This window comes from Gigantopelta aegis, chromosome 9, assembly GCF_016097555.1.
Source record: "Gigantopelta aegis isolate Gae_Host chromosome 9, Gae_host_genome, whole genome shotgun sequence".
In the NCBI taxonomy this organism is placed as follows: domain Eukaryota; kingdom Metazoa; phylum Mollusca; class Gastropoda; order Neomphalida; family Peltospiridae; genus Gigantopelta; species Gigantopelta aegis.
Window position 1 is genome coordinate 63,997,497 of NC_054707.1, and position 26,372 is coordinate 64,023,868.

Sequence of the window (26,372 nt, forward strand, 5' to 3'; positions counted from 1 at the left end):
CATTAGAACTGTTGTTCCCAAAAAACGAAGAAGATTACTGGAATTAGTCATAAGTGATGACAATATTACCGAAAGAGAGAGGTATTTACTAGATTGCGTCTAGCTTACTATTACGTATTCCCTAATCAAAACCAGTTAAGTCAATCTGTTTTATATGCATAGAGAAACAAATCGGCGAGTAGTGGAGCACTGTTGGTGTCATTTATTTTCAGTCTTCACAAATTGTCCAAATCCATTAGTTACATGTTTGTATCTCTGTTCACATGTTTTGGGAATCGCGTACAGTGTTAAAAAATCGATTGTTTTAACACTTGTGAACTTTGATCTAAATTGCAACTGGATAATTTAAAGTAAATCTTTGGAGTTCTTGAGAATCCATACTTGATTAATACAACTTATCTCGAATACATTTTAGCAATACATGTATATTGAAAGTCCATCCTTGGTAGTTATCAGGATAATGATTACGTTTTGAGACAAGAATTTGGTGGTGCATTTGCTAGACCCCGAAATATATCTCTCATATGGATTCTTATAAAGTTTTGGAATCCAATACGAAAGAGAAAGCGACAGCTTCCTAAGGCTTTTCAATATGCCCTATAGATCATTTCAAACACAAAACTCCTTTTCCAGGGACCCTCTACAAATATATTCAACAAAGTATTGATAAATATTTGACAATGTACACTTTTGTTTTGTCCATCAGTATTAAGATTATTTTTAAAGCAAATTAGTTACGTCTTATATTGTGTACTAAGTGTACATGACATTGTATGCACACAAAATTTCATTGTCTTTTCATCAACACCCACAAGGCTTGACAGTATGTGATATAATTATTATACACCTTTCTGACGTCAGCCCCATTGTGGAAATCCCACATTTTGCACCTGTAATTTAAGATGCTCTGAAAGTACGTGTGAACTAACATTAACGATAATTCGGTTTTTGTTTTCGGTAAAACAATCGACGCCGACTTTGTGACACCGAAAACTTCTTTCTGTGCTTTCATTGCAACTGTCATGTGTGCACTATGAATTGTAGATGCAGCAAAGAGCTACACCTGAATAATTACAATATTCTGTTACATCGGTTATAGCCAGTTTCCATTAGGCTGTATTCTGTCTTCCTTTGTAAAATAAAAATCATTATTTTAATTTTTCTCACATTTACTTGCAACGTCCATCACGAACATTAACTTATATAGCTCCGACTTTAACACGGATGTCCTTGATTTGGTACAATGCAACCTGTAGCATTTGTGTTTGTTATAATGTTTATCACCAAACTTCCATAGTAGCTGTATATGTATTGAATAAATGACTGAAGGTTGAACGACACCCCAGCACACAAATAAATATTAGCCATTGAGTGTCAAACAAAGGTATGTACATGAATATGATTTTATCTTTATTCTTACATGTAAAGAAAATAATAAACACCATAAAAAACAAAACTCTTTAGCAAATTCATTTTTACTAAAAACTTTCTTTTATATAATCATTGTCATAAAAATCTATAACAACTGCACATGCAGGCCCGTAGAATAGTGGACATTGTTGGTGGGGGCCCAATTGAACGAGCGCTGAAGGCGTGAGTTATTCTGGGGGTCAGGGGGCATGATTCAAAGGGTATTTGCCCGTTACTGTAACTCTCACCGTTAATCTCGATCCGTTAGTCTCGATCCGTTAGTCTCGCTACAACTTTTACACTCAGTCTAGATCTGATGTAAAGGTTATGATTTTTTTTTTATTGGGGGGCCCGGGCACCCCCCCCCCCCCCCCCCTCCCGCTACGGGCCTGACATGTAATGTAAGAGTTGCATAAAGTATATACAAAGTAATCCGAATTATCAAGTCATAAAAAACTGTACTTGCACTGTTACATCGCAGATATCAAGTCATACATACCTATAGCTGTAATTGTACAATAAAAGTCATATGTAGTAATCATAAACATCAATTCATAAAATAATCAATAGCAACTGTACTTATACTGTAGGAGCTACAGTGGTTTACAACAATAATATGTTGTTCTTTAGATTTCGTAGACAACCACTGCACGTCATTAATATTGTTTATCCGCTACGCCCATGGACCATATCGTTATTTTGGAACAGCTTCAAGACCATCAGTTGTTCCAGGCCACCGGGGGATTCATTCGACGCTATATTTTGTTAATTTTCCTATCTGCATATTAACGAACTATGTGGGAGTTTCGGTCCGGAGTACGAAACTTCGTCACAGCAGACTATACGTCAATTCGGTCACGTGAGCGGTGAATATAAAGCCGTGTCAGACGGCCCGAAGCCCATCTGAACTCGCCAGTCAATACATTGCAACCCAGTGGAACTCTACACGCACTCAACTACCACTGAAGGTACGTCTTTCTTTTCCATTGTTTCTATCAGAAATATTATTAGTTATTCTACAATGTATCTAAAGCCATGACTTAACATTTTATGTTTAATTATTATTAAAGATACAGGAGCATTTATTAAAAGTATCAGTCTGTGTAAAATACCTTCTGTTGTTTCGGCTTTTTTTGACGCAAAATTATAGATTACTTATAGTGTCTTGCTTGAGTTACAAAGATTGAAAAATTCGATATGTCTTGTTGTTCTGGCGTTTGTAAACGTAAAATAATTTTATACGAAACAGGAAAGATACGTAATTCGGGAACTGTTGTCAATCTCTAAATTGAATTTTTTTAACATTATTTGTTCTTATTAATGGCATGATGATAGTGAAGTAGGTAGAAGATAATTTCTTTTAGATAATATCGCAATTACGAGAGAAAAACGTGACGTAAAGCCCACAAAACGTTTATTGAACAAACAAAAACAATAGCAACAAAGTCTTTAGAATGTTTCATTACTAACTGGTTTTAATGATTTTCTTCCAATATCCCCATTTGGTTTTAGTCTCATTGTAAAGAACTATACTTTAGCGAAGAATGTTTTTTTCCGTTTCATGGACTACTTTTCCTCACAGAGTAATCGTCTTCTTCCGCCACATAAAACTTGCTTTTGTTTTACCGCAAGACACCCCATTTTACCAACAGAAATAGTTTACAGATTTGCTGAAATGCTAGGGGAGAGGATTTGAGAAACGTTGCTGAAAAACTATATTCACTGATGAGCTAAACCATTTAAGCACGGGGTTTAGCCTCAGACTTGGTGCGCAAGTTAAAAACTATTCAAACAGCTTGCAAGTCGTTGACACATTACCTCTGTGTCTTACGTTCTGCGCTTTTTAAATCAAGTAAGCATAGTTTAATGTTCATATTTCTAGGAAACAAAATGTTCCTCATTCAATTTTAAGATAATATCTGATTTGTTGAAAGAAAGCTACTGCGGGGGGTTTCCACGCGTACTGCACTTTTACATTCACTTTACGATTATATCAGAAACATTAGATTACTACTGGTGAAAGCAAACAAACAAACAAACAAACAAACAAACAAACAAAGACCTTTCTTTTCGATATCATTGTAGGGAACTCGTTTGATGGTTCTAGGAAGAACCTTTATACACAATGGGGCCAAATGAACCAAGCCAGTTTTCTAAAACGCAAGCGTTCATGTACTTGTAAATAGTTGTTGGTCAAACACAGGAATGGTCAATTCGGCCCAATATTGGCATTTTATTTCATTTCATTTCAACTTATTTCCATACTTATATCCAATTAAGGTTCAAACACGGTGTCCTGGGTACACATCTCAGCTATCTGAGCTGTCTGTCCAGGACAGTGAGTTAGTGAATAGTAGTTAGTGACAGGAACAGGGTGTAGTGGTTTTATACCTACCCATTGAGTCGTTAAAACTCGCTCTGGGTGGGAGCCGGTACCAGGCTGCGAATCCTGTACCTGCCAGCCTTATGTTCGATAGATTAACCACGACACCACCGAGGCCGGTTAAATATTTTCAAACATGTATTTTGTCACAAAGGCGAGTCCGTAAACGAGACGTAGCCCAGTGGTAAAGCGCTCGCTTGATGCGCGGTCGGTCTTGGATCGACCCCTGTCTGTGGACCCATTGGGCTATTTCTTGTTCCAGCCAGTGCACCACAACTGATATATCAAAGTCCGTGGTATGTGCTATCCTGTCTGTTGTATGGTGCATATAAAACACTCCTTGCTACTAACTGAAAAATTCTATAAAGTGTTAATGCGTATACTACTTGTGCACAGTGTACGCTGTGTTAGATATATGTCAATTGTACATAATACTTTCGGATACTTTGTTTCAGTCAAACTGATTTGCTCAGATACAAGTGGATATGATACACGGTTCCCTTATACTAAAACTAAACATTTAAATATATATATCTGTGTGTGTAAAAAAATTATATATATATATATATATATATATATATATATATATGTGTGTGTGTGTGTGTGTGTGTGTGTGTGTGTGGTGTGTGTGTGGTGTGTGTGTGTGTGTGTGTGTGTTGCGCGCGCGCACGGACTATTAAGCAACCATTAAGAAGAATAACCATATATTTTAAAACCTGAATCAATTCACGATAGAAAAAATACCTGTATTGTTTAAAACAAAAACGAATGAATATTTATTTTGTTAAACGACATTTTAAACTACAATGGACTGTCTAAACCAGATCCAAGTGGGACTGACGAAATGCGCCGAATTAAACCGATTTCATCCGAGCTATTGTCCCTGAAAGTTAAAGTTTGTTTCATTTAACGACACCACTAGATCATGTCAAACATTTGGTAAATTCGACAAATAGTCTTAGGAAACCTGCTACATTTTTCCATTAGTAGTAAGAGGTTGTTTATATGCACCATCCCACAGGCAGGATAGCACATGCCACGGCCTTTGATATACCAGTCTCCGTGCACTGGCTAGAACGAGAAATAGTCAAATGGGCCCACCGACGGGCATCGATCCTAAACCGACCGTGCATCAGTCCGTAAAAGTAATCGTGACGGTTTATATTTAACATTTTATCAAATTTGTATGCATTTTAGAACCAATCGCCAATCGATACTAATACGTGCCATTTATGTACTTTGTTGAAACTGAGGTCGATCATTACTGATGTTCCTAGTCGGTACAAATTAATATTATATGAAAAGAGCAAAAGAGATTACGCGATCTGTTGTGCTTTATCACGTCGAAAGACAACACCGTGTCGTTTGTCGAGTTTTATCACATAACATATACCTTTCTCACGATGCCCCTGCACCCGCTGTAACCTCACCATGGTGCAGGGTTGTAACATTCTCTTTGAGAATGGCCAATACAGCACAAATCCCCTTGTTTTCTTAGAGATACAATTGAAATTTTGAGTAACAGTCAGTATCTATCTGTGATATTTGTATTTTTGCACAGTTCTTTACACTGTTTTTATTTAAATCTTGAATTTTTTTATTGATGTTGATCATCACTTTATTTGTTTGCATTACCATAGTTTGACGCCCAGTGGCCGATGTGTTTTTCGTGCTGGGGTGTCGTTAAACATTCATTCATTCATTTCTCACGATGATTGAATGCTAGCTATTGCAGAACTACTGCACAAAGTAATCACGGACTCAAATTTCCAAACAAAATATACAGGGGACACTTTCCAAACCGACACCTCTGTAATCCGGATCCAGTGTTAACCGCTTCGGTTATATTCAGCCATAATAGCTTGGAATTTAATCGATATGAGATAAGTTTGTTTTGTTTAATGACACCACTAGAACACCTTAATTTATTAATCATCGGCTATTGGATGTCAGACATTTTTGTAATTCTGACATATAGTCTTAAAGAGGAAGCCCACTACAAGGATTTTTTACGGACAGAATAGCACATACAACGGCCTTTGATATACCAGTCGTGGTGCACTGGGTGGAACATCATAAATGGATGATTTCAGTTTCAACAAGTTACATGAAATCACAATTATACCTGAGCTGGTGCTTATAAAACTTTTAGACTCGAGACTCTAATAGAGTCTGAGACACTAATGTCATGACAACAGCATGCAAATTGTATGCGTGCGACGTCATCAGAGATTGAATCTGGACTCTACACGTTATCTGTGTTGGTAATGATTAGTGAATGGTTTTAAAATGAATACAGATTTCTTCAAATACCACTTATACTCTTTCAAGTAAGATGACACGATCTTTAATGAATAGTTTCTGTTATTCAGACGTGATGCGACATTTTCTTTTTTAATTTTGCACTCTGTGGATAAAAAGTTATCTGTCTCCTGGGCCCGTGCTTATAAAACCTTTAGAGTCCAGACTCAATCTCTAATGACGTCACACGCATACAGTTTGTATGGTGTTGTCATGACATTAGTGTCTCAGACTATTAGTATCGAGTCTAGACTCTAAAAGTTTTATAACCACCAGACCTGGTCAGATTTAGAACTATACGCGACTTACGATACATTTTTAAAGATTTAAGAAGAAAAAACCCCGTTTAACAGACAATTTGTAAAGTAAAAAAAAAATCACAATTTGACTAATATGATTTATTTTTTAATACTCTATTTTCAAATTATTTACCATAATGCTAAAAACAAAAAAAGGTTAAATAACAACACTAACCGGAAGTGTAATGTAATTCCGTAATTTAAAAATTCAAAACAGGCCATTTTTAGTGTTATTTTGCTGCAGCAGCTATCGCTATTGATATTGGTACTATTACTTATATACTGTTTCTGCTACTACTACTACTACTATCATTACTACTGCTGCTGCTACTACTACTAATTCTACTACTGCTACTGCTACTACTATTGCTGCTACTACCGCTACTGCTACTACTATTGCTACTACTACTACTACTACTACTACTACTACTACTACTACTACCTCTACTACTGCTACTACTACTTCTACTACTGCTGTTACATCTACTGCTACTCCTACAAGTACTACTTCTACTGTTACTGCGTCTACTGTTATTGCTACTACTTTTACTACTGTTACTGCTACTACTATTGTTACTATTACTACTGTTGGTGCTGCTATTACTACTACGTCTGCTGCAGTTACTGCAACTGCTACTTCTACAACTATAACTTCTACAGTTATTGCTTCTACTACTACTACTACTACTACTACTACTACTACTACTACTACTACTACCACCACCACCACCACTACTACTCTACTACTACTACTATTCAACTACTACTACTACTACTACTTTACTACTACTACTACTACTACTACTACTACTACTACCACTACTACTATTATACTACTACTACTACTACTGTTGCTGCTGCTACAACAACAACAACTAATACTACTGCTACAAATTCAACTACTACTACTATTACTACAACGTCAACTACTACTACAACTTCAACAACAACTACTACTACAACTACTAATAATAATAATACAACTTCAACTACTACTACTACTACTACTACTTCAACTACTACTACTACTACTCTACTAGTGCTGCTGTAGGTTTGGTTCACCTATCATGTTCAGTACAAAACCATTCTCTCTCTCTCTCTCTCTCTCTCTCTCTCTCTCTCTCTCTCTCTGTCTGTCTCCCTCTGTGTCTCCCTCTCTCTCTCTCTCTCTCTCTCTCTCTCTCTCTCTCTCTCTCTCTCTCTCTCTCTCTCTCTCTCTCTCTCTATGGTAAAAACTTGGTGGCACAGTTTACAAGTGCCACTGCCGCCCGAAGCGCGAAATCCAAACGTCATTATCTCCCCTTTTCAGTTAGAAGCCACTCCATTATGCTCGTTGAACTTGGAGAGCTATCCTAACCTTAGTCGTGCGGATAATGGGCAAACAGAGTCACAATTAGCCGGGACGGCAGACACTAGCACGGTGACTGTAACACTGTCCACAGCTAAGGCATTATGCCATTACCATCACATTAACGGCAGCGGAAAGCGGGTAAAAGCTTCAGAAGAGGAGAGTCGCAGTTTTAATGGTAACAAGAAGATCAAGGAAAGCTTCCTTAAGAATTGTGAAATACTCATACAGGGCTAAGACACTTCAAAATAGGTGTCTGCTTTTTTTTTAAAGTATGCCTTCTAGAAGTTAAAACGGATGTGAGTGGTTGATATTATGAAGAATAAATAATTCCTTACGCACATACCCCATATGATGACGTTTGGATCTGCCCTTAGGCTGTTTTTGTTCAGCAATATATTTCATATTTTTGTGGCCTCATCTTGAGAATTAGGTTTCGTAACAAGCTCAAGATTACATTATTGTCTAACTAGACTCATTAGGAAGAATACTTGCATCAAGCAAAGTGAAGTTAAAAATATACCATTAGATTTTCAAACCATGACTATGTATTAAGCCTATATGGATTGTTTCATACCACCACTACAATCACCCATCCCCTGAAAACAAAAAACACCACAAAGAAAAGAACAACACAAAACAACACCAACAAAATAAAAGCAAACAAATTAGAGAAACGATTCTCACGTACATATGGGGGGAAGGGGGAGGGGGTGGGGAGAATAAATATTCAGATACAAAGATGGGAGAAAAAAAACCCAGACTGAGAGAGACAAAGACATAATAGAGAAATAAACACATAGAGAGTAGAGACCGAGAGAAAGTTAAAGTTTGATTTGTTTAACGACACCACTAAAGCACATTGATTAATTAATCATCGGCTTATTGTATGTCAAACATTAATTTGGTCATTCTGACTCGTAGTCATCAGAGGAAACTCGCTACATTTTTCCTAATGCAGCAAGGCACATACCAAGGCCTTTGAACAGTTGCTGTATATAGTGATACATAGTTACAGCTGCCCCAAGTTCAGTCAGGAAACGTTTCGCTAACTTTTGCGAACTATTTATTTCACTGGTTCCAGACGTGACTTTTTGGTTGACCGTTAAGCACATAGCGGACGTTTTTCTGCTCGGTCTGGCTGAACTCAGTCCTGAACTCCAGTACAATTTGTGGCGGACAATGTCTAATTCCTATAACATTATTGTTAATTTTATCGATTACCCAGTTTATTCAAATGTTACCTGCTTCCCACGTCCCTTTCAATGTATTCTTTATGATACAGAAGTATGATTTTATAAAAGTATGCTTGTCGTCATATGATATGCTTATGAATGTTTGATTAAGATCCAAGTTCATAATTAGACTAGTTATTTTTGATACGGAATAAAGTATTACAGACATGGCTGGTAACCAATATGTTGTTTTATATATAATTGTACATGGAAGTTTAAATTAACTGTCAGGTTATTGATTATAAATAATGTATGCGTTGTTTTCGCGAGCCATTAGATTTGTTTGAAGTATGGAATTGATTGCATTTCCTACATTTCCACGTGTTTCAAATGCCGGGTCGCGTTTGTAGTTCCTAGGGCGGGACGTAGCCCAGTGGTAAAGCATTCGCTTGATGCGCGGTCGATCTAGGATCGATCTCCGTCGTTGGACCCATTGGGCTATTTCTCGTTCCAGCCAGTGCTCCACAACCGGTGTAACAAAGGCCGTGGTATTTATTATCTTGTCTGTGCGATGGTGCATATAAAAGATCCCTTGCTGCTAATCGAAAAGAGTAGCCCATGAAGTGGCGACAGCGGGTTTCCTCTCTCAATTTCTCTGTGGTCTTTAACCATATGCCTGACGCCATATAACCATGAATAGAATGTGTTGAGTGCGTCGTTAAATAAAACCTTTCCTTCTTTTTGTAGTTCCTATAACAAATGTACAACGTTGTTATTACTGTTAGAGTAGGACCTTGCACAATTAGATGCCAACAAAACAAGTGAACCAAATAGTATATTTCAGTTTAAACCGAAAGTGAGAAACTTTCGTGTTACAAAAAGAAAAAAAAAGGAATAAAAACCTTTACGAATTATTTTCCTTCTCTGCAGGATCCAAAGCGAGTTTGATATGTTTTTAAACAGTTGTAAGATAAATGGTATCTAACGGACACGAATGTAGTATTCTATTTTTTACATATTCTGAAACAAAAAGCCTCAGGTTAAAACTTTAAACATCTTGTTCAACAAAACATATTTATTGTTGCAGTTAACTTAAGCGTCACATAGAAATCAATTTAAGATCTTTCTTTCTTTAACTTTATTAAAGTGCCTATATCCAAAAAAGGTCCAGACACAGATTAACTAATATACGTCACAGTGCAATCGATTTCGATTGTTGTTTTTTTTTTCATTGGATGGTATGGCAGTGGTGACCTGATGATCACCTTGGGGCAGCCAGTCGTATGTCTTTAAATTGGTATTACACGTATGTGTGATATTATTATGTGTTAACAAAAATAACGGGTGTGTAAGAAAAACAGATTATAGGTTACTTCCCGGGACATTTACACGTGCAAGCCACGTAGTGTAATTGACAGTTTCGAAGAATACATGAGACATTTAATGGGGTTTTTTTTGTTTTGTTTTTTAATCAACTATGACTGAGTGAAGTTTGTGACAGGAGTCGCAACAAATACGACATTAAGTTGTAGACTTCATATGAAAAAAGGTCAATAATATTGCGTACCTCAAAGAGACGTGCTTGAATCTTCAGTGAATGTCAGCACGTGTGAAATGATTGATTGATTGACTGACTGACTGACTGACTGACTGATTGTTTAATTAAGAAACCTAATGTGCTCTTTCTGTTTATAACTCAAATACTCATCCATCCCCCTCCACCACACACACACGAGTTCCCCGGGAAATATATCCAAGGCAGGAAAACTATTGATCAAAAGACAACTGCAAATATATCCGAGCTTGGATAGTTAAATGACCACACTATTACACCAATTTGAGATGTAGTTATTAACTTAATTGGCATTATACATCTATGGAATTAATTTTTAAAAAGGTTGACATTTAAATGAAATACACCCAAAGAAAGAAGGATGTATGGTTATGGGGAGAGACAGTCAATCATCCTACAAACGGAACACTAGGCAGTATATCAAGGGAACACTCATGATCTTGTCAAAACATCAGGGAATTTATTTAGGGCTTTTATTCTTTCTTTTTTTTGTAGTATTTTCTGTGGGGTTTTTTAATTCCATGCCCCCTTTCCATGACCTCCTTTGAACCAATTTCTTCCCGCTCTGACAGCTTCTCCTATCTCTCAACATCATTTGCTGGTCATCTCCACATGTCATTCCTTGTCTCTCCAACCGCGACAGGGGCTTGTCTCTTATGGCCATCTCACCCAATAGCCGACGATTGGTAAATCAATGTACTCTAGTGGCGTCTTTAAACAAAACAAGCATTAACGTTTTAACCTATGGTCATCTTTGTAACACACCTACCATTTTCCCATCAACTTTTGCTTGTGCAGAAATACGATTTTGAATATGAGTGTTTTTATCATTCAGATTTAGTCAGGGAAACTGGACCTCGATTTATGACCAATTCAATTTCCTGTGACTAGATCACGATGCGTGTATATTATTACTGGAACGTAAACTCCATGTGGCAGTCCAGTAGCACGCATACCTCGATTGGTTCCGTGTGAAATAGAAATAATTATCAGTGATTACAGAATCATTGATAATTGCCACACAAGGGAGAGAAAGCCGATCATTAAGGAAATGGGATATTATGTCATTCACCGAAATGAAAAAAAATCAATCAATATGACGGTGGCATGAACTTATGACTTTTACCAATTAGTTAATATTCAAACACAGTTTCTATATATCCTCCTGTTTGCATACTATTATAGCGAACGCGCGTGGCACTTTGTGAAGTTTATGTTAATTAACAAGTGCCTGTTTGCAGTTGCAGTTACGTCCACAGTAAATGTGTTTGTACACGTATGGTCATTTTGAATGTGTGTGTGTACATTAACGTGAATACAAAAATGGACTTAGGAAAATAACATTTGTCTGTATTCATTACAACTTGTCACGGTTTACAGTTGGATGATTCTTAGACGTGTATTGCAGAAGGTCACCGTGTCTTGCCAAATATCAAAACCAAATAATTTTTAAATGATTATGTCATTAGGCGAGCTATGTTCTAATCACCCACTTTACTAATCTCGTATTCTGCCGACAGACCGGAAACGTCTTTCTCCGGACGTATTCATACGCGATGAGTGACGTTCACGGAGACATCTAAAAGACATCTCTCTAATAACGCTAGCCAATGTAATCTTCGATTCTTCTCCAGAGCAACCTGCAATAAATATTACAGAGTCACGTTCGGAGTTGAATTATTTTAAAGAAATTATCATCATGGCATCAGACATGACATCAGCCATGTAAATGGGCGCCGAACCACAACATGATGAAAGTACGGTAACCGTGACATCGAATGCATCTTTCAATGACCGGAGAAGCCGGGAGATTGTTAATTTTACACATTGAATAAACTAACAAAAATGTTTTAAAAATTAATCGAAAATCTTTAAACAATGCTACACGCACACACAAAATAAATAAATAAAATTAAGTAATAAAAAAGAAAGAAAGAAAGAAAGAAAGAAAAAAAAGAAAAGAAAAAGCAATAACGACTATAAACCAATATTCATGAAAAAAACGTTTCTTCAATAATAACAATGTAGGTAATAAATAAAAATTCCAATTTAATCCGCACGTAACCGGACATTTGAAAGAAAGAAAAGAAAAAAGAAAAAGAAGAAAAAAAGAAAAATAGAAGTTCGTATTGAACCAAAGTTTATTTTTGTCTTTTACTGTTCTGATGACGACAATGTCAACCATTATTACCGATATTGCCTGCAAAAAACCCAAAACAACCCCATTACATTCTGCATAGTTGACGGATTAATATGGACTCCATATTGATGATATAACATATACATGGACAGAAGTATTCGATCTATAATTAACTTTATTTGCTTCCGCATTCTTGTCACACAAACCTTGTCGAAGAAGATTTACTTCACAAAATTTACAGGCACGCACTTTTTACCACTGGGGTTACTGTAAATATCAAACATGTTGGTTCGGCAATAGCTATATTTGACCATTTTCAGACGTTAAATGTGCATATGGTTCTAACCAGTGCACCTTGCTACTAATGGTTTTCTCTCTTAGACTATATGTCAAAATTACCAAATGTTTGACATTCAGTAGCTGGTGATTAATAAATTGATGTGCTCTAGTGGTGTCGTTAAACATTTAACAAACTTTAAAGTTAAATGTGCAGTCTCAAAGTTGCATAATGGCGGCTTCACGTCAAATCTTTTTTTGTTAACTTTTGTTTTTAAATATAAACATTATACATTCGGCTATATGCCCATAAACATTACAACAAAAATTTTAATTAACTTTAACTATTTGAAAATATCTGAGACCGTTAGAGGACGACCGATAGAATTGGGCGCGTAAAGTTGAAGCGAACACCCCTTAAAGTAACAGACTCTAGTTTTTAAACACTAAGGCATATGTTGCGGCCCTGCATCAATAACGGAAGATCGTAAAGTTACACGTCTTCCTTCTCTGTTAGATGTTTGACTCGCGGATACTCGCATATGTAATTTCGTTCATGTCTAATTTTAAATGAGTATTACTATTATTAGTAGTAGTTTTTCTTGATTTGGTTAATGGCTTTGTTTATAGATTATCTTATTTTTTATTTTATTACTTTCGTTGTTTTTGTTTGCTTGATTTTGTTTGTTTTGTTTTTGAGGGTTTTTTCCTGTTTTCTGTTTGTGTTTATTTGATTTTATTTATTTTTGTTTTGTTTTTTAATTTCTTAACTTTGCTTTGGTTTGTTTTTTGGGGGTTTTTTGTTGTTGTTGTTGTTTTTGGATTTTTTGTTGTTGTTTTGTTGTTGTTTTTTGTTGTTGTTTTTTTTTGGGGGGTAGAGGGTTTGTATTGGTCTTGCGAAAGAAGACCTTATATTTTTGTTAATCGTGTCTGTCGCTAATTATTTTATGCTAGGCACGGCCCAGGTTATATATTGTTACATTTAATATTTGTCTCACACTGTTCGTGGTTGTGTGTTTCAGGACCTGAAACAAGATAAAACGCTATGCGTCCCTGGCCGTCCCTAGGTCTCGTATGTGTGGTCCTTCTCAAGTGGCTGTGCGGCAAGGCCGCCGCCTTCTCCGACATCAGCACCTACTGCATCAACCCAGCGAACTTCCGCATCTGTGACATCCTCAGAGGTGAGCTTAATTAACACTATAGTTACATTTCTTAGTTTCTTAAAATAGTCACTGTAGACACCAAATAGCCGTAGTTTAAATATGTTAATGAGACAAGTCAAATATAACACGGAATAAACCACTTGGTATGTATGTTTTTAAAATAATAATAATACTAACACTACGTTAGTAATGAAACTGGATTTACAAGTAACATTTCCAAGTTATATTTTTAATGATATCGAAAGCGAGAGGGAGGAAACGAAAAAAATATTTGCTGTACGACACCTCAACACGTTTTAAACTAAGACTACTGTATTTGGTGACTAACATAATATTGTTATTTCGACATTTGGACGACAGAAACAAAGAAAGGAAACCTGTCACAGCTACATAATCACAAATCAGCAAGATATCTTTTAAATGCACTCTCCCATAGACGGGACAGCACATACCACGACTTTTGATGTACACGTCATAGGACACTTGTTTAAATGAATAAAAACCAAAATTCAATCGGAAGCGATCGATTTTACAACCCATAGTACTTCAGGTGAACGCTCTAACACCGAGCTACATCCCATTCCGAAAGAGAAACGATTATAATTACAAATTTGAGCGCCATACACATTATCGTCTATTATACCTCTCCGACAATATTGTTTTATACACTAATACAGTTCCGTAAGCTATTTGCATACTAAAATAAATAAAACTCTTCCCAGTATCGTTAATTGGCTACAACTACATCAGCGTGGGTATTTTGTGTCGGCGTTTAATGGGAGGTCTGTCAGCTTAATGCCTAAAAAGAGCAGACGTTTACACGTGGTCAATATCACAGTTTAAATCTATTTGATAGGGCCAGAGCACTTTTTAACATTTAATTGAGTTGTTATAGTATCAAGAGTGAACGATTCCAAACGAAAACAAATCAATTAAAATAGCTATTTCACTGTAGTTCTTCCCAGCCTCCATGCAATTTTTTTGTGTGTAAATAATTTCAGTTTAATTTGACAGAAAAAGAAAAGCAGAAATGTTTTGGGGACCAAAAAACAACAACAAAACAAAATCAAAAACCCAAACACCCACCTCCCCCCAAATTACCCCCCCCCCCCCACACAAAACAAACAAAAACAAAAACAAAAACAAAACACACCTCAAAAAAATAAAAAAAATAAAAAAATAAAATAAAAACCTCACAAAACAATAACAATAACAATAACAAAACCACACCAAAAGGCCACACTATTTTTGTCTACAATTTAAAAAGACAATCTGTTCAGAAATAAATAGATTGTTGTCCATACCATAGTAAAAGAAAAAGGACATTCACTGCTGGGAAGGACTATAAACAGCTAATGTTGCTACTAAAGTTATTTAAGTTGTAAAAGAAAAAACTACTACTAAAAAAATAAAAAATAAATCTTGTACATTTAAAAGGTCCGCATTTCATTTCATTTTAACTTGAGTTATTAACAACTACGGTTCAAGCAAGTTGTCCTGAATGCACACCGCCAATATTATATGGCTGTCTCTCCAGGACAACGGGTTAATGGTAAGTTGTTAATGGTTTGTGACAGAGAAGTTGATAAAGTAACCTTATACTCCCATTGAGCCGAAACGGTATTTCTGATTGGGACCAAGTGTCGGGATACGAACTCACGACCTACCAGCCTATAAGTCTGATAGATTAACCATTAGTATACATATACCATCGAGACCATTTTATTTATTCATTTCAACTTATTTTCGTGCTTATATCCAATTTAGGTTCAAGCACGCTGTCCTGAGCACACACCTCAGCTATCTAGGTTGTCTGTCCAGAACAGTGGATTAGTTATTAGTTGTTTAGTGGTTAGTGAGAGAGAAGAGGGTATAGTGGCCTTACACCCACCCATTGAACTCTTAAGAACTCGCTCTGAGTTGGAGCCGGTACCGGGCTGCGAACCCTGTACCTACCAGTCTGTAGTCCGATGGATTAACTACTGCACCACCGAGGTCGGTCACCGAGGCCAGTCGGGCCCGCAGTACCAGCAGATGTAATTTCAGTCATTAGGACAACTCTTCGGTTGATTCTGAAACAACAGCAGAACGTTAATACACAAAACTAATTGCCCATCTTGAACTGACAGTACAGAGATAACCCTGATTAGGCCAATGTGTCTTGAACAAATATTATATATTTATAACGTTAACACGCCGAAATTCGGTTAAGACAATAACGCTAATTGGATCCTTACACGGTGTAGACAGTTTGAAGTTTGGTTAGTATAACACACTTAAAATACGGCCACGACACTATGTCTGCCATCGGTTTGTTACCGCATGCAAGAACACGCGGACAGGATAGGGGGCACAATATCAATATTAGTGGCCGCAAGTGACGCGCTAACTCGGCGTATGAATACATTAGTCGAGTGAATTTGATACCGATGTTCCGAGTACTTCGCCTCAGATTTACAACACAACAGAAAACAAATCAGCATTCACGGCACAACTTCATCCTTCGAAACCGGAAATGCTGTCGCCACCATGTTTTGTGACGTTGGAAGTCAGTTGCATTGACAGATGTTATTTCAATTCGTTGGCCTACCGATATATACTACTACTACTACTACTACTACTACTACTACTACTACTACTACTACTACTACTAATAATAATAATAATAATAATATAAAAGAATAATAATGATGGTTTTGTCAATTCAAAAGCTATTCTTGAAATGATTATGGGTGAAGAGGATCATTGCCCTATTTTTGCAAATTCAAGTCCGTATATAGTTGGAGCAGAGGGGAGTTGCCGTTCAGAAAATACGAAAAGTGCCCGTCATAGTTTAAATGTGCCCTTTTATCTAGGCGGAAAACACCTTTTATCTAGGCGGAAAACACCCTTTTATCTAGGCGGAAAACACCCTTTTATCTACGCGGAAAACACCCTTATTATTGTGCCCCGATTCCTTTATCGCCCCCCTCCTGTTACTGTAAGCTTTTTGTGGCCGTCAATTGGTGATATTTCAAACGGCGATTTCTGCACACAAAACAGACACTTTTTCATTTTCAGAATTTATTTTTTTAAAACCCGCTTCATGTTGGGCAGGAGACACACACATTTGGTGATATTCCCAACCACAATTCCTTAACCGGTGAAATCGTATTCTAGATGCTGTAACACGTTTATCCAGGGGCTTTTTCTCTCAATATTTTGTTAACACTAAATTGTTACAATCAATACAAAATTATATATTTTTTTGTTTTGTCAGAAGTATCCTTAACGCACATATTTGTCGATTGCAACTCGTAGCTTTATAAGAAGGTTCATATTAAAACATATTGATTGAAGTGATCAATTAAAATACTTTCAATTTGACGCAAATACTAACAATTTGTCTAATAATTTTCAGAATGGCTGTTCCTTTGTTTGTTTTACAATCGTGATTAATAATAAAGGACACAAACCATTTTTTTTCTAGCCCATGAGACCAAATTCTCAATCAGTGAACATCGATGAACAATGAGCCAAAGCATCTTTAAATATTTCCCACCTTCCTCTTTGATATATTTAGTCTACGCATTATACATCATTATTAGACTTTTGAGATACGCTATTTGTCTTCATCGCATTAACGGCTACACATATTTGTTTTCATCTAATTGTTAACCTACGCGTTCAGATCATAATGCAGTAACCGAATGGTTTACGAGAATGGCCATTAGCTTGTCTTAACTTAACCAGAAATAGTGTATTTACGCATCCGTCCAGGAAGAACGTGTTAACAGAAACAACGTAAGTGGTCTTGCCGTAGGTATTTGTAAATAACAGTAATAAGAAAAGACTGACTCAAGGTTGTTTCAGAATACAGCACACGGGGGAGGGGAGGCACTGTAATATTACTTTATACCTGCTGGGCCAGCTGCATTTAAACAAAAAAAGCTGACTTAGTTTAAAGGAGCTAGCTGGAGTTTTTAGTCCTATTAAGAGTTCCGCTTGTTCCCCCAACAATATAAATACACAGCCTGGTGGTTTCCTGATTTTTTTTTAAACACTGTCTTACCTTAAAGGGACATTCCTGAGTTTGCTGCATTGTAAGATGTTTCCGACTAATAAAATATTTCTACGATTAAACTTACATATTAAATATATTTTCTTGTTTAAAATATCAATGTCTGTATATTCAATGTGTTTCTAGTCGTCTTAATATTTGTAAGAAGCCCAAACTGGATTTTGTCTTCAATAATTTCGTACGTACGAAAAAAAAATATTTTAGGAAATAAAATGAATTTTAACCTAGTACAAAATATTAGAACAATCACAAACACGTTTAATATACAGCTGCTAATATTTTAAAAGTAAAGTTTGTTTTATTTAACGACGCCACTAGAACACATTGATTTTTTATCTTATCATCGGCTATTGGACGTCAAACATATGGTCATTCTGACACTGTTTTTTTTAGATGAAACCCGCTGTCGCCACATAGGCTACTCTTTTACGACAGGCAGCAAGGGATCTTTTATTTGCGCTTCCCACAGGCAGGATAGCACAAACCATGGCCTTTGTTGAACCAGTTATGGATCACTGGTCGGTGCAAGTGGTTTACACCTACCCATTGAGCCTTGCGGAGCACTCACTCAGAGTTTGGAGTCGGTATCTGGATTAAAAATCCCATGCCTCGACTGGAATCCGAACCCAGTATCTACCAGCCTGTAGACCGATGGCCTAACCACGACGCCACCGAGGCCGGTCGCTAATATTTTATGCAGAAAATACATTTAATATGTAATTACAGTCGTTAAAAAGTCTCTTGTTAGTCGATACCATCTTAAAAATTACAGCAAACTCAGGAATGTCCCTTTAACATGTTCTAAATATAAACCATTATACAGTTAAATATATTTGGAATCACCTTTCGCCGCATTATTTCCAAATCTTTTGGCCAATTGAAGAAATAATAATTCATAAGTACAAATTTATTTTAGACAAAAATTTATATTGAGATAATATAAAACATTACTATGTCCAGAAATGTATATCCATATTTTAAGCAAATAGGTAAAAGTAAAATTATTCTTATTTTAATAATGTTAAAAAAATACTTTATTTCCCCCAAACCTTTTAAAATGGCTATACACTTAGGATAGATCGTTTAAATGAAATTTTATTTTCTGGATGATACTAAAATCAAATTACTTCCTGCTTCCATCATGCAATCAGTTCTCGAACAGCCCTTTGTATAAAAAAAAAAAAAAAAAAAAAAAGTTTAACGTCACTACTAGAGCACATTAATACATTAATTAATTAAACATAATAATGTCAAACATATTTCCTACATATAGTCTTCAGAGGAAACCCTCTACATTTCTCCATTAACAACATGGGATCTTTTATATGTAATTTCCTCACAAAGGATAGCACATACCACGGCCTCTGAAATATAGGTAGGATGACATTGTATTGGAACGTGAAAACAACAATCAGATAATGTGTCAGGGGAGCGCTGTCGAATGAGTCAAAGTGATGTTTTGCCAATATCACGACTGCTTCCCTGTCAGATGTTTCGCAGTTAGGAGGACTGCCACTACCAATACTCGTCAGACAAATCTAAACCTGAACAAGACAGTACAGCGCGATCGGTCTAGGATCGATCCTCGTCGGTGAACCCATTGGGCTATTTATCATCAAACCAGTGCATCACGATTGGCATATCAAAGGCCGTGATCAAAGATATGTGCTTTACTGTCTTTGGGAAAGTGCATATAAAAGATCCCTTGCTATTAATGGAAAAAATGTAGCGGGTTTCCTCTCTAAGACTATATGTCAAAATAACCAAACGTTTGACATCCAATAGCCGATGATCAATAAATCAATGTACTCTAGTGGTGCCGTTAAACAAAACAAAATTTTTAACTTTAAATGTTCACACACCTCGTGTACTGTGAAAAGACAACATCCACGTCTCGTTTAGTCTTAACAGTGTTTCGTAAATAGAAATTAATGAAACGGACCATGATGATCTATAACCAACAGCCAACAGCAAAACGCATTAATGCAAACAGGACTTGTGATTTACAAGAGAAACGAGGACTAATGGAAGACATAATCAAATAGACTTGAAATAACGTTCGCCCACAGCCATGTGATGCCGAAACTCAGAAAGACGCTTCACCGTGTAAAACAGTCATTAATGTCGCAGTGTAGCATGTTTTATCAAATGCATAAGGACCGAAATGAGAAAACAACAAGTATTGAATAAATACATAAACAACAGGTCGAAATTTGATAAAGTACTTGTGCTATATGAATGGAATGGGACTGCGATTTCTAGAAAACATGTACGACTTTTTATGGGTTTTGGTGGGAGAAGTGTAATGATCAGGGAAAAAACCCAAACACATTTCTGGTTTGAATACAAATGTCGCGAGATTGTGACATACGGAACATTTAAACCGGTAACAATTAAGATATTTTGAAATCCTGAACACTTTAAGCACACGATAATTTGAAATCCGGAAACCTTTAACACGCAAAACGAGATTTTAAAATCCAGAAGACTTTAACCGGTAACACGAGATTCTGACATAAGGTACATTTCAACCGATAACATGAGATTTTGAAATCTGAAACGCTTTGATCAGTACCAAACGGTAACAGAACATTTTAGCCTCAAATCCGTCACCCACCCAATCTTCGAATGTGATTGTAGCGAGTACTTAATATGAATGACAAAACCATAAACTCGTATCTCTCTACACAAGACATAATACACTGGCTGTTTTGTCAAAGTTATGTTTACACGCACAATTCCAGGTATTTGACGACAGGAAGAGACTGGTAACAAGACCTTTTGAAATCCGGAATACTTTGACCGATATCACAATATTTCGATATAGTACTCTTTAACTGATAACACAAGACTTTGAGCAGACGATATTTTGAAATCCAGAAAACTTTAAGCGGTAAGACGAGATTTTGAAACCTGGAACAGTTTAACCGGAAAGACAAGTTTTGAAATCCGGAACGCTTTAAGCAGACGGTATTTTGAAATCCGGAACGCTTTAAGTAGACGATATTTTGAAATCCGGAACACTTTAAGCGGTAAGACGAGATTTTGACACATCACTACCCAAGTTGAAACCATCTTCTAAAATAGATAATGTGCCTTTAACTGCACTTGGTCCTCTGACTAAAACCTAGTTTCGTGCTCAATTTACCTAAAATCCCTTCAGAAACCAACATTTTCAACTGCTCATCCGAAGACGAGTAAATATTTATATTTGTGACCATTTAAAGTGTTCTGATTTGTCACACATCCTAATTAATTACGATGTATGTCTAAAATGTACTTCAAAGAACCATATGTCATCGAAATTCTGCAGCGTGACAAACGGTGACAACAAAAAGGGCATTGCCAGGAGCTTCTATTAACATTAGAAGCACAAAGAGCAAGAGACTGTCAATCCCAGTGATAAGTATCGTACTCTGTTTTTAGAGGACTGTGTTCCTTTAACACTGCCGTCCGTCCAGGGATCTGAACTCGTAAAGTATGACTTGACACGACTGGGATGGCAGTTGATGGTGTGCACCTGACAGTAGCCACACAATTGAGTTAAAGTGAAAACAATTACTCCAGAAATACGGCATCGTCTGACGTCGGTGACAGAAAGGAGAGTTCATTCAACTAACGGGTTACTTAAATCAATTTGTTCTTTTGGTGTCCTTCAAAAACCAAAAAACCCCAACAACAACAAAAACTTCGTATGGACACGTCCATCTCTGACATATTATTAACTATTGCGTTACCTCGTATACGCGTATATGACATAAATAAAAAACAAGATACCAGGATATGTAGTTTTCAGGCCCGTAGAAACCAAGGACAAGGACAACAACATTTGCTTTGTTTATCCCATAATATAAGTACAGTAGAAACAAAATAATCATAAAAACAGCTGGGAAAAATTGTCGTACACTGCTATTTTATTATCCAAATACAAATAAATGATTCATGAAAGAGAAGACGTGGTGGTCTTATATCTACCCACTGAGTCGTTAAAATACGCTTTGGGTGGGAGCCAGTACCGGGCTGCGAACCCAGCACCTACCAACTTATGCCCAATGGCTTAACCACGCCACAACTGAGGCCGATAAACAGTGTGAAGTTAAAGTAGATATACTTTGAGTACTAAGAATGTTGTAAACAAAACCTCAAAACAACCTTCCATCCCCGTAACTAATATATTTCATTATTATATTTCAGGTAACTTTAAGTTCAGTACATTTCATTGCCATTGAGTTTTATACAACAAAAGAAAATAAATATTTTATTTAACGACACACTCAACACATTTTATTTACGACGTGAGACATATGGATAAGGACCACACAGATAATGAGAGAGGAAACCTGCTGTCGCCACTTCATGAGCTACTCTTTTCGATTAGCAGCAAGGGATCTTTTATATGCACAGACAGGGTAGTACATACCACGGCCTTTGATATACCAGTCGTGGTGCTCTGGCTGGAACCTTTATACAACAAAGGTTATAAATTAATATAGTGTTTCAGATACAAATAATAATCATTAGAAGGCAGCGCAATAGATTTTACAAGAAAAAAAAAGAGTTGGTCAAAAAAAAAGTTTCAAGTTTAAAACGAGAAAAATATAATATTAATTTTATTATTATCAAGCCATAGTTCGCGTGGTAATTTTTTTTTGACCAGCAAGTTTATGACATGATTAGATAAAACACTTTTGCCCTCGCCGTTCAACAGAGAATATCATCGGCGATATTTTTCGATTATTATGGTGTAACTGTAGCCATAAAATGTTAACCCCGCGACTTGGTACGAAATTCGATTAAACCGCTTTACTACACCGCCGGTGGAACGCACGTCTAATTTCAGTTTGACGTTCGTTCAACATCAGCGCAACAGTGTGCCAGGGAGCGAGCACAAATGGGCGGTTAAATTGCGACGGTTCCCACGTGGTACCCGCGTGTAGAAACGCGATATCGCGCTGAAGAATGAACGTGGGTTTGATTTCCCAGTTGGGGTCGGTTATCGAGTAAAATCCTAATAACGTTTTCTTGGGAACCCTGCGCGAGTAGCTTGAATGGTGTATGATTTTATTTCCACAATGCACCGTATTCCGTGGAGGGCCGCGAGTCAGATGGTTAAGATACCTATGGATATAAGATCTTGTCAATAACTGGAATAAAAGTAATCAAAGAGTACCATAGTAATTTGTAGCGTACGTAATTACATTTTTGGTAAATTTTGCATAACATGATATTATCATGTTCATACTATATTCAAAGGTCCATATGTATGTGAAAAGACAAGAAAAGTAATAAACAAAAAAGAGAACTAAAGAAAATGAGAAACAAACAAACACACAAAGAAGGAAAGAAGAACGTTTAAATATAGTGTACAGTTTGCGATTACTATTGCCAAGAGTGTATGTAATAAAGCTGCGATTGCTGAGTGACACGATTTGTTAATCGTACAATGGACTCGACACATTTAAAAGAAATAAAAGTAAATATTGATATCATAACTGCTGTTCTAAGTGTTATCTAGCAGTGTGGAATATCCAATTATACTACTCACAGGGATGTCTTTAATATAGTAATGGGGAGAGGTTTTACTCAGTGGTGTTAGACAAACACGTGGTGGTGGGTTTTTTCTTTCTTTGTGCGTGTCTGTGTGTTTTCGTTTTTTAAAAATATTTTCAGCAATATGTTTAGGCTATGTTCTTATTTTAGCAATGCTTAATATAATCCGCATTTACAATACAACCCCGTGTTTAAATACAACGCACGGTGACACCGATGCTCTGCTACCGATAAAGTATCATTAGTGACTATAAAACAGTGTTCAAGGATACGCTCCACTGTCTTAAGCTTTACTTTATTCCATGGACATGAAAATTATTTTACACCGAGACATAAACTTATTATTAACTGGTAACTATCTTAAAGATATGTGGTTCTCCAGATATATAACACGGCGCCCCGTCTTGAACCTTGTGAAGGTTCTTACTTAGAATTAGCATACCTGAACATCTAGAGAATTCTTAACTGGCCTAATAGTGGAGGAAAGCCCAGAGTGTTACAGAGAATAACGTACATTTAATATCCTATATAATATAAAATCATATTTGGTTATTTTGCTGTTGGTAAGACAGCCCTATTTGGAGTTTGTCTTGTGTTGCAGATAGGCGGCAGTACAGATGACACTGTAGCTAAAGAAGTTAGACTCCTTTCTGCAAGTCACTCGTATTGTTACGACATCGGGAAATTTTTGCGTGCAATTGTTTGGGATTAAATATGATTTTGTTTTCGTATTCCAAATTGATTATCTTCTTATTTTTGTTTTGTTTTTTTATGAAGAATTCTGGGGGAGGTCTTCAAGCACATTTTTGAAGTGAACAAACTCGTGGCACATGTTGGTAAGTAAAGCTAAGTTTTTATTTAACCATATCATTAAAACAATTGCACTTTTTTGGCTCGTAATATAAATAACATTAAAAAACGAAACGCAGAAATTTCCCGATAGGCGATGACATTTTTTTAATTTCTAGTTAATTTTCAGAGAGAAGTGTTTTTGTCTTCTTTTTTTAATTATTATTAGTTTGAGCAACTATACCGGTCAGACGCATGGGTAATTATTGTTTTTGTTTTTTCTCAGGTCAAAGTACGGAAAAGCGGTTTCTTCGCTTTGGAAGAGGACTTAGCGGAGATAGTTTCCTACGTTTTGGACGTCAGTTCTACCGCATTGGGAGACCAAAACAGGAGAAAAGATTTCTGCGATTCGGACGATCCGACCCCGACTCACTAGAAGATCTCATAAAATCAGCATTAATCGAATCCGACTATGACAAGAGTGCCCCCTTAACCCGAAAGAGAAGAGCAACTGATCCCACTTCCACCAAAACTGATGACAAAATCGTCGACGTCACAGGAGATGCTGATTCTAAATCCATGGAGAAACGCGAGGCTGGAGAAGTCTTGGAGGACGACAAGGACAAGAGGTTTATGAGATTCGGCAAGAGGTTCATGAGGTTTGGGCGAGACGGCGAGGACGAGAAGAGGTTCATGAGGTTCGGCAAAGATGGCAGCGAAAAGAGGTTCATGAGGTTTGGGCGAGGCGGAGAGGACGAGAAACGCTTCATGAGGTTTGGCAAAGATGGCAGCGAAAAGAGGTTCATGAGATTTGGAAGAGACCCGGACAAGCGATTCATGAGATTCGGCAAGAGATTCATGAGGTTTGGCCGAGGGGACGAAGACGCGGACGAGGTTATCGACTCAGACGAAATAGACGAAAACGGACCCGAACAAGAAAAACGCTTCATGAGGTTTGGAAGAGATAACGAGAAGGACAAAAGATTTATGAGATTTGGAAGAGATAACGAGAAGGACAAAAGATTCATGAGGTTTGGCAGAGATGGAGAAAAAGACAAACGATTTATGAGGTTTGGGAGAGACGGAGAGAAAGACAAACGATTTATGCGCTTCGGGAGGGACGGTGAAGACAAACGCTTTATGAGGTTCGGCCGTGGGGACGAGGAGGACGTAGATGAAAAACGCTTTATGAGATTTGGAAGAGGATCAGAAGAGAAGAGATTCATGCGATTTGGAAGGGGACCCGAGGAAGAGAAGCGCTTCATGCGATTCGGAAAGAGGTTTATGCGTTTTGGACGAGACGGCCCTGAAAAGAAATTCATGAGATTTGGCAAGCGCTTTATGAGATTCGGCAAGAGGGATTCCACGACAGCAGACGACCAGGAAGCATCCTAGTCCTGGACGGAGAGCTAGTAAGAACGGACGCTCTCTGTCGTCTACCCCGCACAACTCATTGGACTGTAGTTGTGATCTTGTATTAAACCAAAGAATCAGCTCAAAACAAAAAACAAACAAAAGAAGAAGAAGAATGCTGTGATTTTGTATTTATTTTTCACATATAAATGACTATACTCATTGTATGCAGACTGTTAAAAAGACGTTAAAGGAATCAATGGGAATGATTCAGAATGTTATGCAGAATATGTCACTGTAGTTCTTTCTACGTGATTTGCGAGCAACGATAAAACCAAAAAGATCAAATGATTCTTTTGACTTCATTTTGTTTTTTTTATTTGCACTGCTTTAACTTGTTTTACATCCTTTTGAAAGGAGGTGACCTTGTAAATAAAATCCATCCAAACATTTCTTGTCCTGTAAAGAATTTGTTAAATATGGCTACTTAAAATAAAATCAGAAAAATGTATCGTAACTAAATACTGTTAAGGGCATTAAGCGAATGCAGTA

General features: G+C 36.8%; 1 protein-coding gene across 1 annotated transcript; it reads left to right on the top strand.

Moving 5' to 3' along the window:
* The first annotated feature begins 2,308 nt into the window (after nt 1-2,308).
* Nucleotides 2,309-26,272, top strand: LOC121381160 (FMRF-amide neuropeptides-like). Its single transcript, XM_041510333.1, has 3 exons — nt 2,309-2,378; nt 13,928-14,086; nt 24,754-26,272. The coding sequence occupies exons 2-3, from the start codon at nt 13,951-13,953 to the stop codon at nt 25,860-25,862; spliced, it is 1,245 nt and encodes a 414-aa protein (XP_041366267.1). The 5' UTR covers nt 2,309-2,378; nt 13,928-13,950; the 3' UTR covers nt 25,863-26,272.
* The last annotated feature ends 100 nt before the right edge of the window (nt 26,273-26,372 follow it).

Excerpts from the sequence above, each read along its gene's own strand:
- LOC121381160 (XM_041510333.1), top strand. The coding sequence starts at position 13,951 with ATGCGTCCCTGGCCGTCCCTAGGTCTCGTATGTGTGGTCCTTCTCAAG. Across the intron at positions 14,087-24,753 it reads CATCTGTGACATCCTCAGAG|GTCAAAGTACGGAAAAGCGG; the intron begins GTGAGCTTAATT and ends GTTTTTTCTCAG.